Below are 14,959 nucleotides of genomic sequence, written 5' to 3' on the forward strand. Positions count from 1 at the left end.
AGAAAGAAAAAAAGGCAATCAGAAAAAATGGCAATGAAGCAAAGAAAAAGTTGCGGTAACCTGCAAACCAAAATTCCAGCCAAAAACCATGCAAAAAATTACTTTAGATGGAAACCAAGCAAAGTAAATGCAAGCATGAAAATGAAAATGAGAAAGCAGCGATTACTTTCCATTTAGAATACTGAGAAACACTCCCCATTATTTTAGATTGTTAAGTGTTACTGAAATTAAGGGTAGAAATTTGTAGGGAGAAAATTAGGAGCAAATAACCTTTCCCCCTTCATGTACCAGTTCTTACTGGTTAGGGTAAAGCTAATTATTTTAGTAGCAAAATAAAAATTAATATTGAAAAGCCTTTAATGTTGTCTCATATTGAGTCAGATAATATGTCCATGCACCGCTTTTCAGAAATAAGTTGAAGGCATAAAAATAAGTGCAGTGACCATACTGTTTTCTTATTTACACAAGAAAAGCAAATCCCTCAATTACCATCTGTTTTTTGCATCCTTTTTCCTGGAAGGGAAAATAAAAATATGCCATACACTACAGTAGGAGTGGTGGCTATAAACATACTGGTCCATTTCAATTTGGATTAACATGGATAAGACGTAGAACAATTCTTTCCTTTAAAATGTTAAAATCCAGTTTGGGAGACATCTATGTAAAAAATATCCATAGCAAATTTAATTAATATATAGTTTTTAGGAATTAAAGTAGATTAACTATAACAAAGGCTATACTGATGGACCCAAAGACTTTATGCCCTGGTAGGGCTGAATGACCCCATGGCCTGCACGTCTTAGACCTACCTGACCCCGGAGTGCCACCGGATCATACAGTTTAACAAACAGTTACTGAGCAATATGTCCAACGACTAGTACACACCTGACACAACTAAACTAAACTAAACTAAACTCCTGCTTATCAGCACTTACTAGGTGTCAGAGCAATAATATGACTCAACCTCCAAATCTAGTTAGGGAAAGGAGAACTCAAAAAGAATGCGCATTTGATAAGATGCCAATGTGGAAGACAGGGCTAGAAAGATCCTTAATCTCAGACCACACACATACTGCCATCCTGCCAGTTAAAGACAGTCACACATTCTCTGTTCTCAAGAGAATTTTCAGCTGACATCTATTCAAGAACTCACCAACAGAAAAGTACCTTTTTAAAGCAAAAACTATCATTTTAAAGGCTTCTGAGAAAACAATACCTGTCTGACAACTAAACCACCATTTGGCAGTCTTCACAATTATACTTTAAGATCTTTTTTTCCCTAATACCTGATAGTGAAATGAGATTGCTAAAGATCTGAAACTATTCATTGACTTTGAAGGCAAATGAATCCACTTTTAGAAACAAGTCTCTCTATAAATAATTTTTAAATGAATTAACTAAGAATAAAAAATGAAATTAGAACTCGATTCACTTTCCCTTTTTAACTTACAATCTACATTCCACAAAGCTCCCCAGGGCAGCATTTCCTCCATTCCTCACTACTCCCACTTCATATGACCGTGGGATAGACCATTTCCATGCAGTTTACACAACCTCTGCAACTTAAAGATGAATACTTGGTGATTAAAACTTCTGAACATTTCTAGCTAAGTGATTTCATATCCAAATGATAAAGACTGTATTTAAAGTTAAGAATTAGTAAGTGTTCTGGATATATCATTGGGCCTTTCCAGGAATGTTTTAAAATTACTCAACAAAAATAAAAATGAAACTAGATAAAAATGAAATATTTATTTCAAAGTTCTTCTTCACTCCCCTCCTAAACTGGAGCCTTTTCCTTTTATGGCATGATGCTGGGTGTAGAGAATACTGGGGGCTATCCCAAGTGAAACTCCCCTGGCAAAGAACCTTTTACGTTGTGGCAAAGAACCTTTTTCCTAAATAGCAATCCTCTTATGGTATTAATTTCCAGGAAAGGAATTCTAAACAGAGGGAACAAAAGCAGTGAGTTTCAATGAAAATTTACCAAACTTTGTCACATTATGCAAATGTTGCCTAGGTTTTGCCTGTTAATGTTAAGAAAAGACAATGTTCAACGTGGACTCTATCTACCCTCATAAAGTTTATTTCCAAAGCTGAAAAAGTCAATTTTGACAGCAAGAAGAGTCATCACAGATTTGGTTGGGAAATGCTGGCTGTGCTTTCTATCAGACTTCCTTTATATACGGAGTAAAGCTGATGAATTAAGGAACACAATGCAGTAAGACCGCATTCAATCACCCTGTTAGCAGAGTGATTTCCGCAGGTTTGAGAATAAATATGCTCCCGATATTCCACCTCATTATCTTCCATATTAAAATAATAAGGCTTTTCTTAAACGACCAATTTAAACTGACCGAAAGCTATTTATTTATTATTTTATGTTTTAACCACCTGATACGAAATTAAGACTACCAATTAAAATGAAAAGGTTGGGTTTAAGAGGGGGAAACTAAAGTGTATGTAGAAAATTATAAAACAAATCAGCAGAAAATAGCAGATGAAGTAAAATGAATCAAGTACCTGCTTGTTCTTGTACTTTTTTAGGTAGCGAGGGGACACCAAACACTCAGGATTTATATCGGTTGTGATCTGCTCTGGTATTAACTGAGGATCTGGATTTAAATGCTGCATCTTCAGAAAGGAAAGAATATTTTGAACTTCTAAGTTATAGGAACTGTCCGCCATGGTCTTGCCTTTGGAGGCCAACCTGCAGGCTGCCATCCAGTGTGCATACTGTTTTTCCTGTTGAAAAGAAATACTGAGGTTTGAAATCTATCCCATGATGGCGTCCTTTGAGTATAAAATATAAGAATGAATGGGCAACTCACTAAGTAAGGAAGCAAAGAACACTGAGTTTTACTTTTAATCAGAAAACTTACATTGTCACAACGAAGCCAGATTTCATTCATGCCCTCTGCAACTGGAATGAGGAGTTTAATGTTAAATTTTTGGCCTGAAATGTTCACATCTGGGGTAACTTCACACCCTGTAGTAAAAAAGTTATTAAAATGATCAAATTTACTCTTAAGAAATCCCAAGCCAATATAGGTAGCCCTCATTTTATGCCATCTTAACATGCTGAATTTGCTGTCGTGGAATCTATAAATCAGGGAATAAATTCTTTATGCTCAGTAATTTTGTCCGGGGGTGGAGCAAAGAATCAGATCTATATAACATACAAGAGATTTAACTGCACAGAGTTTGTGGCCCTTGACTGAGAAGAGAAGCAAAGAGTCCTATTAAAAGGATATTTTACCAAAAACACTTGCACTCCATCCCACAAGTTTTATATGTATTGTTTTAGTATCATTCAGTTCTTTGAATCTTAAGTTATTTGGGATTTTTTCCCCTAGGTTTCTAAATGTACAGGGATTTTTAAATATCTTTCTATAATTAAATTCTAACTTAATTGTGTTTGGGTCAGAATAAATGACTTTTATGATGCTTTAAAAAAAAGGCATGTTTCGGGTGGATTACCCAGTTTGAGCTAGAGTCCTATCATAAGGGCCTCCTTAGGACCCCACTGCTCCCTAACTCAACTGCTCTCCTCTCCTATTCCTGTGTAGAAGCACGAAGCTTAATGGCACAGGGGAGGGGAGGCACACGATCTCCTGATTCAACTGAGTGCTCCTGGGCACAGGCCTCCTTCCAAAACTCCAGGGTGTTGGAATACTTAACAAGTAGTTCGATTCAGAGGGTGATCATTTGAACAAAAATAGTTTCTTAAGCATTTCTTTGTACATATGAGAAATTAACTGTAAGCACAATATATTAGGAGTCCATCTGGTATAGAAGGTAACATAAACTTATATACATGCGAAGTCAGTATGAAAATAAGTGGCATGCAGAATTTCACTCTACTGGCAAGTTTTCAGGAATACATACATTTATGGATTATAAAAATCCATGTAATCAACTCTGTTAACCATGAGCTGGTGGTTTTACAGAAGAGAACACAGATTTATTGAATGTATATACCCAGTTAGATAACGGGACAATGGTCAGCATAAATTAGTAACCAGTATAATATAGTGAAGAAGAGCTCTGCAAGCAGACAGATTTGGGTTCCAGACCCTTCTCAACCACTTCATAATCATGTCCAATTTATTTATGCCCAAATATCCTGACCTTAAACTCGACCTCACAGGGATGCTGTAAGGATCAATAAGATAATGAAGATGTCAAAGCTCCCTAAAGAGTATTCCAAGTGTTAGTACTTAGGTCATGTCACCCTCAATACGTGTTAAGACCATCCAGTAGGCTCTATGAGGAAGAATGTAAACTGTTAGCAGGGACTGCTGTTGCCTTTCTCCTTGTACTGGAGCAACTTCTCCCGGCACAGAGAGTACAAGGAACAAGATAATAAACCTCTATGTATCTATCACACAAAAAGAACATATGTTTAAATTGTCATTTTTTTTCCCCATCACATAAGTGTTTTATGTATCATATAAAAGAAACAGAACATGTCAGATAAAGGAGAGATCCTCTCCTCTCCAGAATTAACTTCAATCATTAATTTGATGGACCTTCTCCCCTCTTTGCTTTCTTTTTAGAATATTTACTCCACATAAATAGCTACCACGTTAACTCCTATACAGTCATTAGAAACAATTAGGAAGTTGTGTGGCAATATGTTTAACCTGCAAAGTTAAAACAAAGAGATGTTTGAAGATACACAATCTTTGCCACAAATTTCATTAATCATGCAAGTAGATTTACAGTACCCAAGCCCATAATAATTAGACCTCTTTTTAAAGTAAAATGCCAAAAAAACCAAAAAGGAGAGACCAAGCGAGTGGTAACTCAGGCACTAGTGTAAGCACAGAGGCACTCAGTAGCCACATTTCAGACAGTATTCACCCCACGCCTCCTCCAAGCACAGGCTACCTGCTTCCACGGTAACATGCTGGACCTCACTGTAACCCAATTACTAGTTCTCTGAAGCATTAAATGCAAACAGCCCACTCTGATCACAATCTTCCACCCTAAGTCTCCCCAAGTTCTTTGAGAGACCCCATCCTGTGACCTCATCACTTTCTCCCCATCATGTTTCCACCTCTTCCTTCTCTGCAGTCCAGCCTGGACCCCGCTGCACCAGCTGTCACCTCCAACTCTCCAGACTCACTGTCTTTCCATTACACACACTCAGCAAACCCTGAACCCTAGCTCAACCCAGCCATCTACCACTTACTTGCCTCTGCTCTGGCTGCTGAGCACTCTGAGGGGGGAGGAAAAAAAAAAACAATCACAAAACTGAGCAGATAAATTTCACCAGCAATTCGTAAATTCCCAACCTTAGCCTGCCCCTTGACACTGGCAAGCCTTCTGTGTTAGCAGACATTCTCAACAATGTTTATTTCACATCTTCTCAGGCCTCCTATGCCACTCACTCTCAGCAGACAACCTCACATGTTACTTTCCCAAGATGAAAGCCATCAAAAGTGAGGTGCCCCAACTTCCTGCCACCAAAGCAGATAAACCCTGGCTGCCCTTGCTTCCACACAGTGGAAGAGGTGTCTCTCCTCCCAAGGCTCTTACGTCCGAGTGGGCTGCATTTTCTACCACCCGTCAGGAGCCTTGCTCCATCACAGAGATCTTCTCCTCCCACCTCCCTTCCTTTCCTTCTACTGTGACGTTTCCATCAGCATTTAACTTCCTTGAGTCTCTCATCTTAAACCATAAAACGCCTCTCTCCTCTACCTTATACCTCTCTCTTCTATTACTGCCCTCTTTCCTCCTTCTCTGTCACAGATAAGGTTCATCAAAAAGCTATCTTTGTTTCCTATTTACCTCTCAATGACTGTACTTGTACTTTGGCTCCCATACTTAAAAGCCCATTGAAATCTGCTGAATCTGTTCTTAATCAAGGTTACTAACCACCTCCATGTAGCTAAATCCTATGGAGGCTTAATCTTACTTTTCTGTAGCATCTGACACTATTGACTACACTGTCCTTTTCGAAACAACTTTTACCTTAACTTCCATCATGCCTCATTTCCATGGTCTTCCTATATATTATTTTTTGTGGTTTATTTCCCGTGCAAGTTCCTCCTCCTCTAATCTGCCCTGTCCCTTAAACATGGGTGTCCTGCAAGGTTCTGCTCTTAGCCTTTTCATATTGTAGACAACTATTCCAACGGCTACATCTACCATTAATACTAGCTGCTACCACATCGCTATCTGCAGCATGGATCTCTCCCGTGCTCCAAACAGATATCCCACCAGCACCTCAAATTTAAAATAACCCAATTAAATTAAGCTCATCTTCCTCCCCAAACTCATCTCTTCTATATTCTCAATCTCAATACCACCCTATCCACCCAGCTATACAAGCCAGAATCAAGTCCCTCCCCGAGCCTCTCCCAGGCCAATCACCCAGTCTGTTGATCGAACTTCCTCAGAATCTAACGAAGTTGCGCCCTCTTCTCCACCCATATTGATAAACGTAATTTGGATCACTATCACTGCTCTGAAATTGCTCCTCTACACTGTAGCCAATATAAATATGATGGATCCCATCATTTTCATAATAATCTTTCAGTGTCACTTCACTGCTGCCAGTTTAAAAAACTTAACAATTTTATCCTCCAATTCCTGCCAGTTTCTTCTGCTATTACCTCTCATAGTTAGCAGGAATGGATTCGACAGCTATTAAGGAAGGGTTCATCCTCCCCGCTCTAACTCCATGTTCCGGAAGCACAACCCGCCCGGTGACTGCGGATGCTTCTCTCCACGCGTTTGCACACCAGTCTCTTTTACCAACTCTCCTCCTTCCTTCCACAGATCACAATTTTCTCTTTTGGATCGTAACTGTGACATTATTTCCCCCATGAAGTCTCTCCTAATTCTCTCCAATGTCACTGAAGACTAACTGGTACAGCACCCTTACCTCTTTGCTCCTCTAATCTATTGCTTACTTTTTTTTAAGATTTTTTTTTTTTTTTTTTTTTTTTTTTGCAGTACTCGGGCCTCTCACTGTTGCGGCCTCCCCCGTTGCGGAGCACAGGCTCCGGACACGCAGGATGTGCAGGCTCAGCAGCCATGGCTCACGGGCCCAGCCGCTCCGCAACATGTGGGATCCTCCCGGGCCCAGGCATGAACTCGTGTCCCCTGCATTGGCAGGCAGACTCCCAACCACTGCGCCACCAGGGAAGCCCTATTGCTTACTTTTTAAAGTACTATTTACTGCCCGAATTGTAGCTGTTTATCTCCTGACATGCTCTAAAACACCTTGAAGGATGCGACTGTAATCTGTTCTTGCTCCTGTCTCTAGTACCTGGCACAGCTCACGGCAGGAGATCCATCAGCATCTGCTGAACTGCACCTTTTAGAACTGTGCGTTTTAGATATCTCAGGGGCCTCAGAGAGCATCCAGTTCAACACTCTTGTTACTCAGAGGAAGATGCTAAGGTCCAGATAGGCTATTTCCAAAATCACAGAGCAGAACAGAATCTAGGCCATTTGATTTAGTTTAGTGGCAGAGCAGAATCTAGGCCGTTTGATTCTTAGTCTAGTGTTACCTTCACCAGTGTGATGTGCTAGAAAAGTGCTCCTTGGGAGGACTTGGGAGAAGTGGGACTCGGACACCCTGTAGGCTGTTCTCCATACCGGGACTTAACTTCTCAGTTATAGAAGGAGAAGACTAAGGATGTAATAGGGACAGAGAAGACAGGGGCCAGAAAACAGATTAAGTCTCTAAATCGAGAGTGGACAATTGCAGCTGGTCCTGAGCAGCTACAAAGGGAAGCAAGAGGACAGCTGCAATAGATTTTGAGAGTAACAAATAATGGTAAAGACTCAAAAGTTAAACTCGTGACTTAGAGAAAAAGACAGTGAGTCTAACTAAAAGTTTTAGGAAAATTACAGAATTTCAACACATGGGCACAGCAATCATCTACCCAGGGCAGAGGTCTTTCTATTTATTAAAATGTGTGTAACTACACAGCAATAGTTCGGATGACTACTGGGCAGAATAGAGATAGGGTAGAGATTTGGACATCGGGTTGAAATATACTAAAAATATACTAATGCACAATTTACTAAGAAAAATTAAGAATACAGATGTAACTCCAGAGCCCGGAAGCACCTAACTCCTTCCTTAACTGCCTCTCTAGCCCCTTAACTCAGGAATTCAAGTCTCACAAGAATGCATCCGGCTGGAATCTAAATCCCACTGGAAATGAGTCTGGAAGATGTATTTTAGTCTTGCAGCTTTGCTGTAAGGGAAGGCACAGTAAAAGGAGTGTGGAGCAGCGAGGAGCCAACCTGCCGCGTCCCCCACCAAGCATGCTGGGTGCCCGGGGCAGCAAGTGCGGGGGAGCCTGTGGAGAGCAGGCTTCCTGGAGGAAGTGGTATCTACACCGGAAGTGAGCTGGCAGTTTTAAGTAACATCACCGCGAGTGAGAGGCTCATGAACGATCTGCAAGACCAGACGAAGGCTGCAGAGAATCACAGAAAGAGGCAGCAGGATGTCCTCCAGCCACAGAAGAACCAGACCAACCTGGAGAGGGAATTCTCCTACCACCTGAACCACTGCATCCAACAGATGAGAGTGGTGAAGGAGCAGTGTGAAGGACCAACAGAACTCACTAAAACCAAATGAAGCTGTAACTCCACAGACCTGAACAGAAAAAAAAAAAAAAGACCAAAACCAGCAGCTCTGACCCTTGGCCAGGCTCAGCCTGGGCCACAGGAAGCAAGCCCGCCACAGCTGCCACAGGACCGCGGAAACAGGTCCAGCAATGTGTGCCTCAGGTACCAGCCCCTGTTCTGAGACAGCTTTGGATCTGAAGAAATAAGAGGAAACCAATAGATTCAGGTTGTCAGCTAGGAGGAGCCTCAGAGGGGTATCCTGGGGCTGCCCGAGGGGCCAGGACGACAGCAGTGTTGAAGATGACGAAAATGTGCAGGGAAGAGGTGTTGGGAAAGGGGAAGAACTCAGCTAAGCCCTGCAGGTGGCTAACCCACCGGTGAGCCAGAAAACCTAGAGACTGGGGACCTGAGCTGGACCAGCTTGTTAGCAGTGATGGTCAGGGGGATGCTGATGAGGAAGGGAGACCCCAGCAAAAACTGGGAGGAGATGTGACTACAGCACAGGTGAGAATGAGGCAGACCCTGAAAATTAAGTGGGCAGCTCCTGCAGAATGAGGAAAACCTAAATGTCCTAATACTGAAGAACAGAAAAGGGACATCATACATTTACTTGGGATAAAAGTAGAATCACACACTTCAAGTGAGGACTGTACAGAGATTACAACAAAATATTCATGTGAAATTGAATACTAAACATAAAAAAGTACCTAAAGCAGTTAAGAAACTAAAAAACTAAACAACTTTATCCCCCAGCAAAACAAAGTTTATTGAATATTAGCTAACAGATATTCCACCATCAATACTGGTCATTCCAAGGCTTTCCTTACCTCTTAGGTTCATCTGATGAGCTGGTGTGCCACTGGATTCTTCTTTGCTCTTATAGCAAGAAATAGATGTGTCTTTAAAGGTGCACCAGTACTGCTTGTAACCTTTTAGAGTCAGCTTTTTTGGCCTATGTGTCAAACAGAATTAGAAGGAAAAAAAAAAAAAACACTTTTGAAATAACTTTATCAATGCTATGTTTTAGCAGCATTTGGTAATTTGGTAAAGATGGTTATTTTCCCTCATTTGCCAGTCAGAGTAAATTTCAAAAATGTGAACGTGGCTATAAAACTGACATTTATTCATTAATATTTGGAATTCCTCCCCTTTTGTACTTACTTGAAAACTTTAATATAGTCAGCAAGTTCAGGAATGGAAGTGATGTCCCCCTAGGAAAAGAATTAAGTCATTTTTTTCTCATGAAAAAAAAAATCTGAAACTCTACTGTTTAGTATCTGATATCAAGAACCAGCTTATTCAGTAAATAAGGAAAATTACATAAAATACAGATTATAAAGATTTTAAAGGTACAATCATATTATATGGTCACATAGTACAATGGTATTTTCAAATGGCATAAAAAGCTATTAAAAATTTGATCAAAATAGCAATTTATACAACCCACAAGAATATACTGTTGATTTTAATATAGCTAAAGCTGCTTAGAGCTGCATATGGAACTTTTTTTTTTTTTTTTTTTTGGTATGCGGGCCTCTCACTGTTGTGGCCTCTCCCGTCGCGGAGCACAGGCTCCGGACGTGCAGGCTCAGCGGCCATGGCTCACAGGCCCAGCCGCTCCGCGGCATGTGGGATCTTCCCGGACCGGGGCACGAACCGTGTCCACTGCATCGGCAGGCGGACTCTCAACCACTGTGCCACCAGGGAAGCCCCATATGGAACTTTTGTAACTCCTAACAGTCCTTAAAATAGTGTTTCTTCTGTAATAACTAACACCTAAGCATTTAAAAATTTTCCTGAGATCTATTTTTCTTTTCTTTTTGTCATTTCAAATTTGGAGATCACTAAATGGATTTTACCATGACTTGAGATTAATTTTTCCTCTGAAGAAACATTCTCCCTCTACTTGTAAGAGAATGTGCAGACTGTCAAGATCTATCTTTACTGTGTTGGAAGCACTAGACACTAGAACAATATTAATGTTAAAAATTTCCCTGAAAGTTTCTGGAAAGTTGATGTCTGTATTTTCTAAAGCATGAAATATTTCTCTGTATCCTCCAAACACTGCATGAAAACCTAATTCCACAGAAAGGTATAAACATCTGTTCAAACTAAATCAGTAGGTAAAAGATTCACCCTACCAAAATTGTTGATGTTTTACCCCCTTCCAAAGTAATCTCCAGGTCTGAAAGGGCAGCATCAACTTCATCCACTTCTTTGTCACTGTTGTTCAAATGATTCTCTGATGTCATGATCGACAACTTATTGATATGATACTGAAACCAGAAGTGATATTTTATTTAAATGATTGTTCTAACTATAAATTTTAAAATGAGATATTATCTGTATCTATACTGAATGTCTTTCATCACCTAATCTGAAAAGCTAAACGTCTCTAAGAATTAGAAGGATAGGAAAATAATGGGCATGGCACCTGAAATCAATGTCCTAAACCTGCTAATAAATGTTTACTCAAAAAAGTAGGGTCCCTGGACAAATACAAATGAATTCAGTTTGGGTGTCCCTAGGATTTACAGAGTTAACACCTCTGAACTCTACATGAGCAGACTTTTTTTAAAAAAGAATAAATTTATTTATTTTTGGCTGCACTGGGTCTTCGTTGCTATGCACGGGCTTTCTCTAGTTGTGGCGAGTGGGGGCTACTCTTTGTTGTGGTGCGCAGGCTGCTCATTGCAGTGGCTTTTCTTGTTGTGCAGCACGGGCTCTAGGCACGCGGGCTTCAGTAGTTGTGGCTCGTGGGCTCTAGAGCGCAGGCTCAGTAGTTGTGGCGCGCAGGCTTAGTTGCTCTGTGGCATGTGGGATCTTCCCGGACTAGGGCTCAAACCTGTGTCCCCTGCACCGGCAGGTGGATTCATAACCACTGCGCCACCAGGGAAGTCCACGAGCAGAGACTTTTAAGTGTCTTTTTTCCCCCACTGCAGTATTCCACGTCTAAAACGCAGGCTAGAACCAACAAGTATTGGATGAATGAACAGAATATGCGTAAGGTCTTCCGTAGAAATGGATTAACATTGGTTACCTTATATTACTACTATTATCCAGCAGAGGAAACTTAGTTACCACTATTATGCTGAAAACTAAAGTTCCACTTTCCCCCATCCTCAATTCAATGCTGAAAACCTGATCAGAGAGAGATGACATTTACCTTCTCATTCATACATTAGAATAAGGTAGAATACATTTATATGTGAATACATATACCACCACTGACACACATGAATACTCCCATATACATATATGTATATATATAATGAGTAGTGATAACTCCTCCTATATGTAGATAGAAAGATCTTTGGGTATAGAACTAGTCATGATTTTAAATACACTTAGGTAAGTGGTTTAGAACAAATATTAATGATTAGATTTTGATGCTAAACTTTAGAGAGGTTTTATACAAAGTTAAGCAGAACTTTTAAATCACTTAATCAGTTACCTTTCAAAGCACTAAGTAGCAATCCATATTTCTGAAGGATTCATTCACTGAATACAATCTATTCATGGGAACATTTAGTGAACTAATCCTGAGGCCAAATATCAATGTTCCTCTGTATTTTAAGATGTAGCAAATTAGTAATGACTACTCTCTGGCTGTATCTTCAGTTGTGCTGAAATGAGATCCTTATAGTGGTAGAAATTTTCATATTCACAAATCATGAAGAAAAAGGCAGGGTGAGGTCCCCAGGCAGTGGCCGCAAATATCAGAGCATATTAAGAAGCATATGGAGAGCTGGTTAAAAATATAGATGCTTAGGTTCGTTCACCCCCAGAGATTCTGATTCAGCAAATATGGGGTCCAGCCTGGAATCTGCATTTTTACTAAGTACCTTAGATGATTCTGATGCAAAAGGTCCTTCTGAGTTATACTGGAGAAATCCTGGATGTGAATGGGACTGGTCATAAAATCCAGTTTTGATTTCAAAGGGGCATGGAGTATCTGTTAAATGTTACAATACATGATTGGACCTAAATACTTGAAAAACAGTGTTACTAACTTACCTAATTTAATTTTTTTTATCCACAGCTTCTTACTTTGAATTATTTTTTCTTTTTACTATTGTAGACTTAATTTACACAAGGAACCAGAAGCTCTAAGGACAGAATAGTTCAGATTGTAACCTATGTCTAAAATAAAAAACCCTAGGCATCTCCTTGCCATACTTTCAGTTTCCCCCTTCTTGTACTCGATGGCTTCCAAGAGGCTTTGGGTCAGTCTCTTGGAAGGCTTCCAACAACTCAGGGGATTTGTAGTCCAAAACTCTCTCAATGAATCTGTATTCTAAAATGGTCCAGGAAAGCTATGCTTTGGGGCATTCAGTCTCCATGAATTAAAATCCATGGTTCTGAGGTGTTTTTCACTGAATCGAAATGGAATATCTAATGTTTATTGGGTTGGGGTGGGAGTTGGGCAAAGCTGAAGAATAATCCCATTTCTATGACAGTATGACTGGGTGCATACTCATTCAACAAATATTTTTTGAACACCTATGTGCTGGGATATATCTGTTGGCTTTTTAAAAAAATGCATTATTTTATAATAAAAAGATAAGAAATACTATATAAGAAAACCTGTGGTTTCCCCCACATACATTTTACATGTATTATTATTCTGTCATTAGCAAAACTTTCACTAGAAAATTATGAGCCCATACTCTAAGTGAGAAAGATGTAGAGAGAACACTATATAAAACCAAGTGAGAAAAAAAAAAAAAAAAAAAAAAAAAAAACCAAGTGAGATTACTCTGAACAAAATTGCTCCAGAATTTAATTAAAGAAATTCTTCAGGTAGTCTGAATCACCCACAAACACAATATGAGAGTCTTAACTGATTAAGCATGTCTCTAGAAAATAACTAAACTAATTCATCTGTCACTACCAATTTTCCCTGTCTGAGCTTCATTTTGATTCCCTTCTTTCAGTGTGTAAAACTAAGGAGAAATGAGCTGCTCTTCCTCTCTAAAGAACAACTTTTTTGAGTCTTAACTGAGAAACTCTTCTGGGTACATAAAAACATTTGGAAGATTGAGGGCATTTTTATTTGTGTTCTAAGGAAAAAATTAAATCATTGTGATAGTGAAAGATATTCATAACTGAATGTCAACCTTGCTTCGAGTACTTAAATAGAATTCCACCATAATCTGAGAACACTCGCCAAAGCCTCACGCAGATATCTGAAATTATTAATCTAGAAAAATTAATCTAGTGGTCAATCAGACCTCAGTGTCTCCAAGAATGATTTGTGGATGCCACCTTAATGTTACTTTACCAGTGGGAACAGCAGTAATGAAGTGGGCAATTAATTTTTTAATAAGCCCTACTGTAATTCTGAAACAGGTGGTAAGCAAGAACCACATTTGGAAAAATACTAGTTTAACATTAGCTACCTACTTCTTAAGGATTACCATTCTAAAAACTTATCTATGTTTAGTTTCACTAGTCTCTTAAAATTTTATCATCTTAAAAGGTATTAATTTCTGCCATAGCCCATTTTACAAATATTACCATCCCCAGTTATTTATCAAGTTATGCAAAGCTTCATTTCAGAAATCTGATACTTAATATAGATTTTATTTCCAGGGGAAAATTGGACAGTTTTAAGCTTATATACATCTAGGGGTGGAAGGATATTTTTCTCCTACAGGATATAGAAAAGTAACTATTAAGTATACCACTAATCTCTTACATAAGACAAAAATTAAATTAAATTCACACATATTTTGCCTTCTAAGTGTCTGTTCACTTTCTACATAGCAAAAAGTAAAAACACTACCTATCAGAATGCTACTGGAATTACTATGCCTCTCTACCATCTAAATAATCCCCTACCCTTTCCCCTGAAAAGTCCCATTTACCAATACTCGCCACTACCTGCAAGGCTGCAAACATCATCATTTCTTCTTCCGTGCATTCAATTTCTTCCAAGATAATAGCCCATTTGGCCTGCTCATAAAGCTGATTAATTCTGATTGCATCATACTGCAGCAAAAGAGATACAATTCTTTTGTAATATATTACCTTTTACATTAACAATAAGGAAAAAAGCTACCTATAGGCTTACGTATCCCTAAATATATCCACATCTAATTTTTCATTAAAAATGGCATTAAAATATGCCATAAGATTTTTACATATTCAGTATGAGAAGCAGATTCTGTATGTTATTTTCCAGGGAAAAAAACATTAGGTATTACAGACCTTAATAAAAGGAATTTAACTTGAAGACATTAAAGTAAGGTAGAACTGACTGTTTGTCAGTATTGTTGTTGCAATTTACCACACTAACATGTCATAATCAGACAGTAAGTTAATTATTTCGGGGAACATCTTGCTCACTGTGGAAAAG

General features: G+C 39.1%; 1 protein-coding gene across 2 annotated transcripts in view; it reads right to left on the bottom strand.

The window, feature by feature from the left end:
* Positions 1–14,959, bottom strand: part of FERMT2 (fermitin family member 2) — a 70,365-nt gene that overhangs the window by 3,594 nt on the left and 51,812 nt on the right. For both annotated transcript variants that reach the window (XM_032621775.1, XM_032621774.1), the window contains exons 7-12: positions 14,485–14,592; positions 10,740–10,874; positions 9,760–9,809; positions 9,426–9,550; positions 2,883–2,989; positions 2,524–2,745 (exon numbers count right to left, since the gene is read on the bottom strand). In XM_032621775.1, the coding sequence (XP_032477666.1) occupies positions 2,524–2,745; positions 2,883–2,989; positions 9,426–9,550; positions 9,760–9,809; positions 10,740–10,874; positions 14,485–14,592 (747 nt within the window). The remainder of the gene's footprint in view (positions 1–2,523; positions 2,746–2,882; positions 2,990–9,425; positions 9,551–9,759; positions 9,810–10,739; positions 10,875–14,484; positions 14,593–14,959) is intronic.

This window comes from Phocoena sinus, chromosome 2 (assembly GCF_008692025.1).
Source record: "Phocoena sinus isolate mPhoSin1 chromosome 2, mPhoSin1.pri, whole genome shotgun sequence".
NCBI classification, from domain to species: domain Eukaryota; kingdom Metazoa; phylum Chordata; class Mammalia; order Artiodactyla; family Phocoenidae; genus Phocoena; species Phocoena sinus.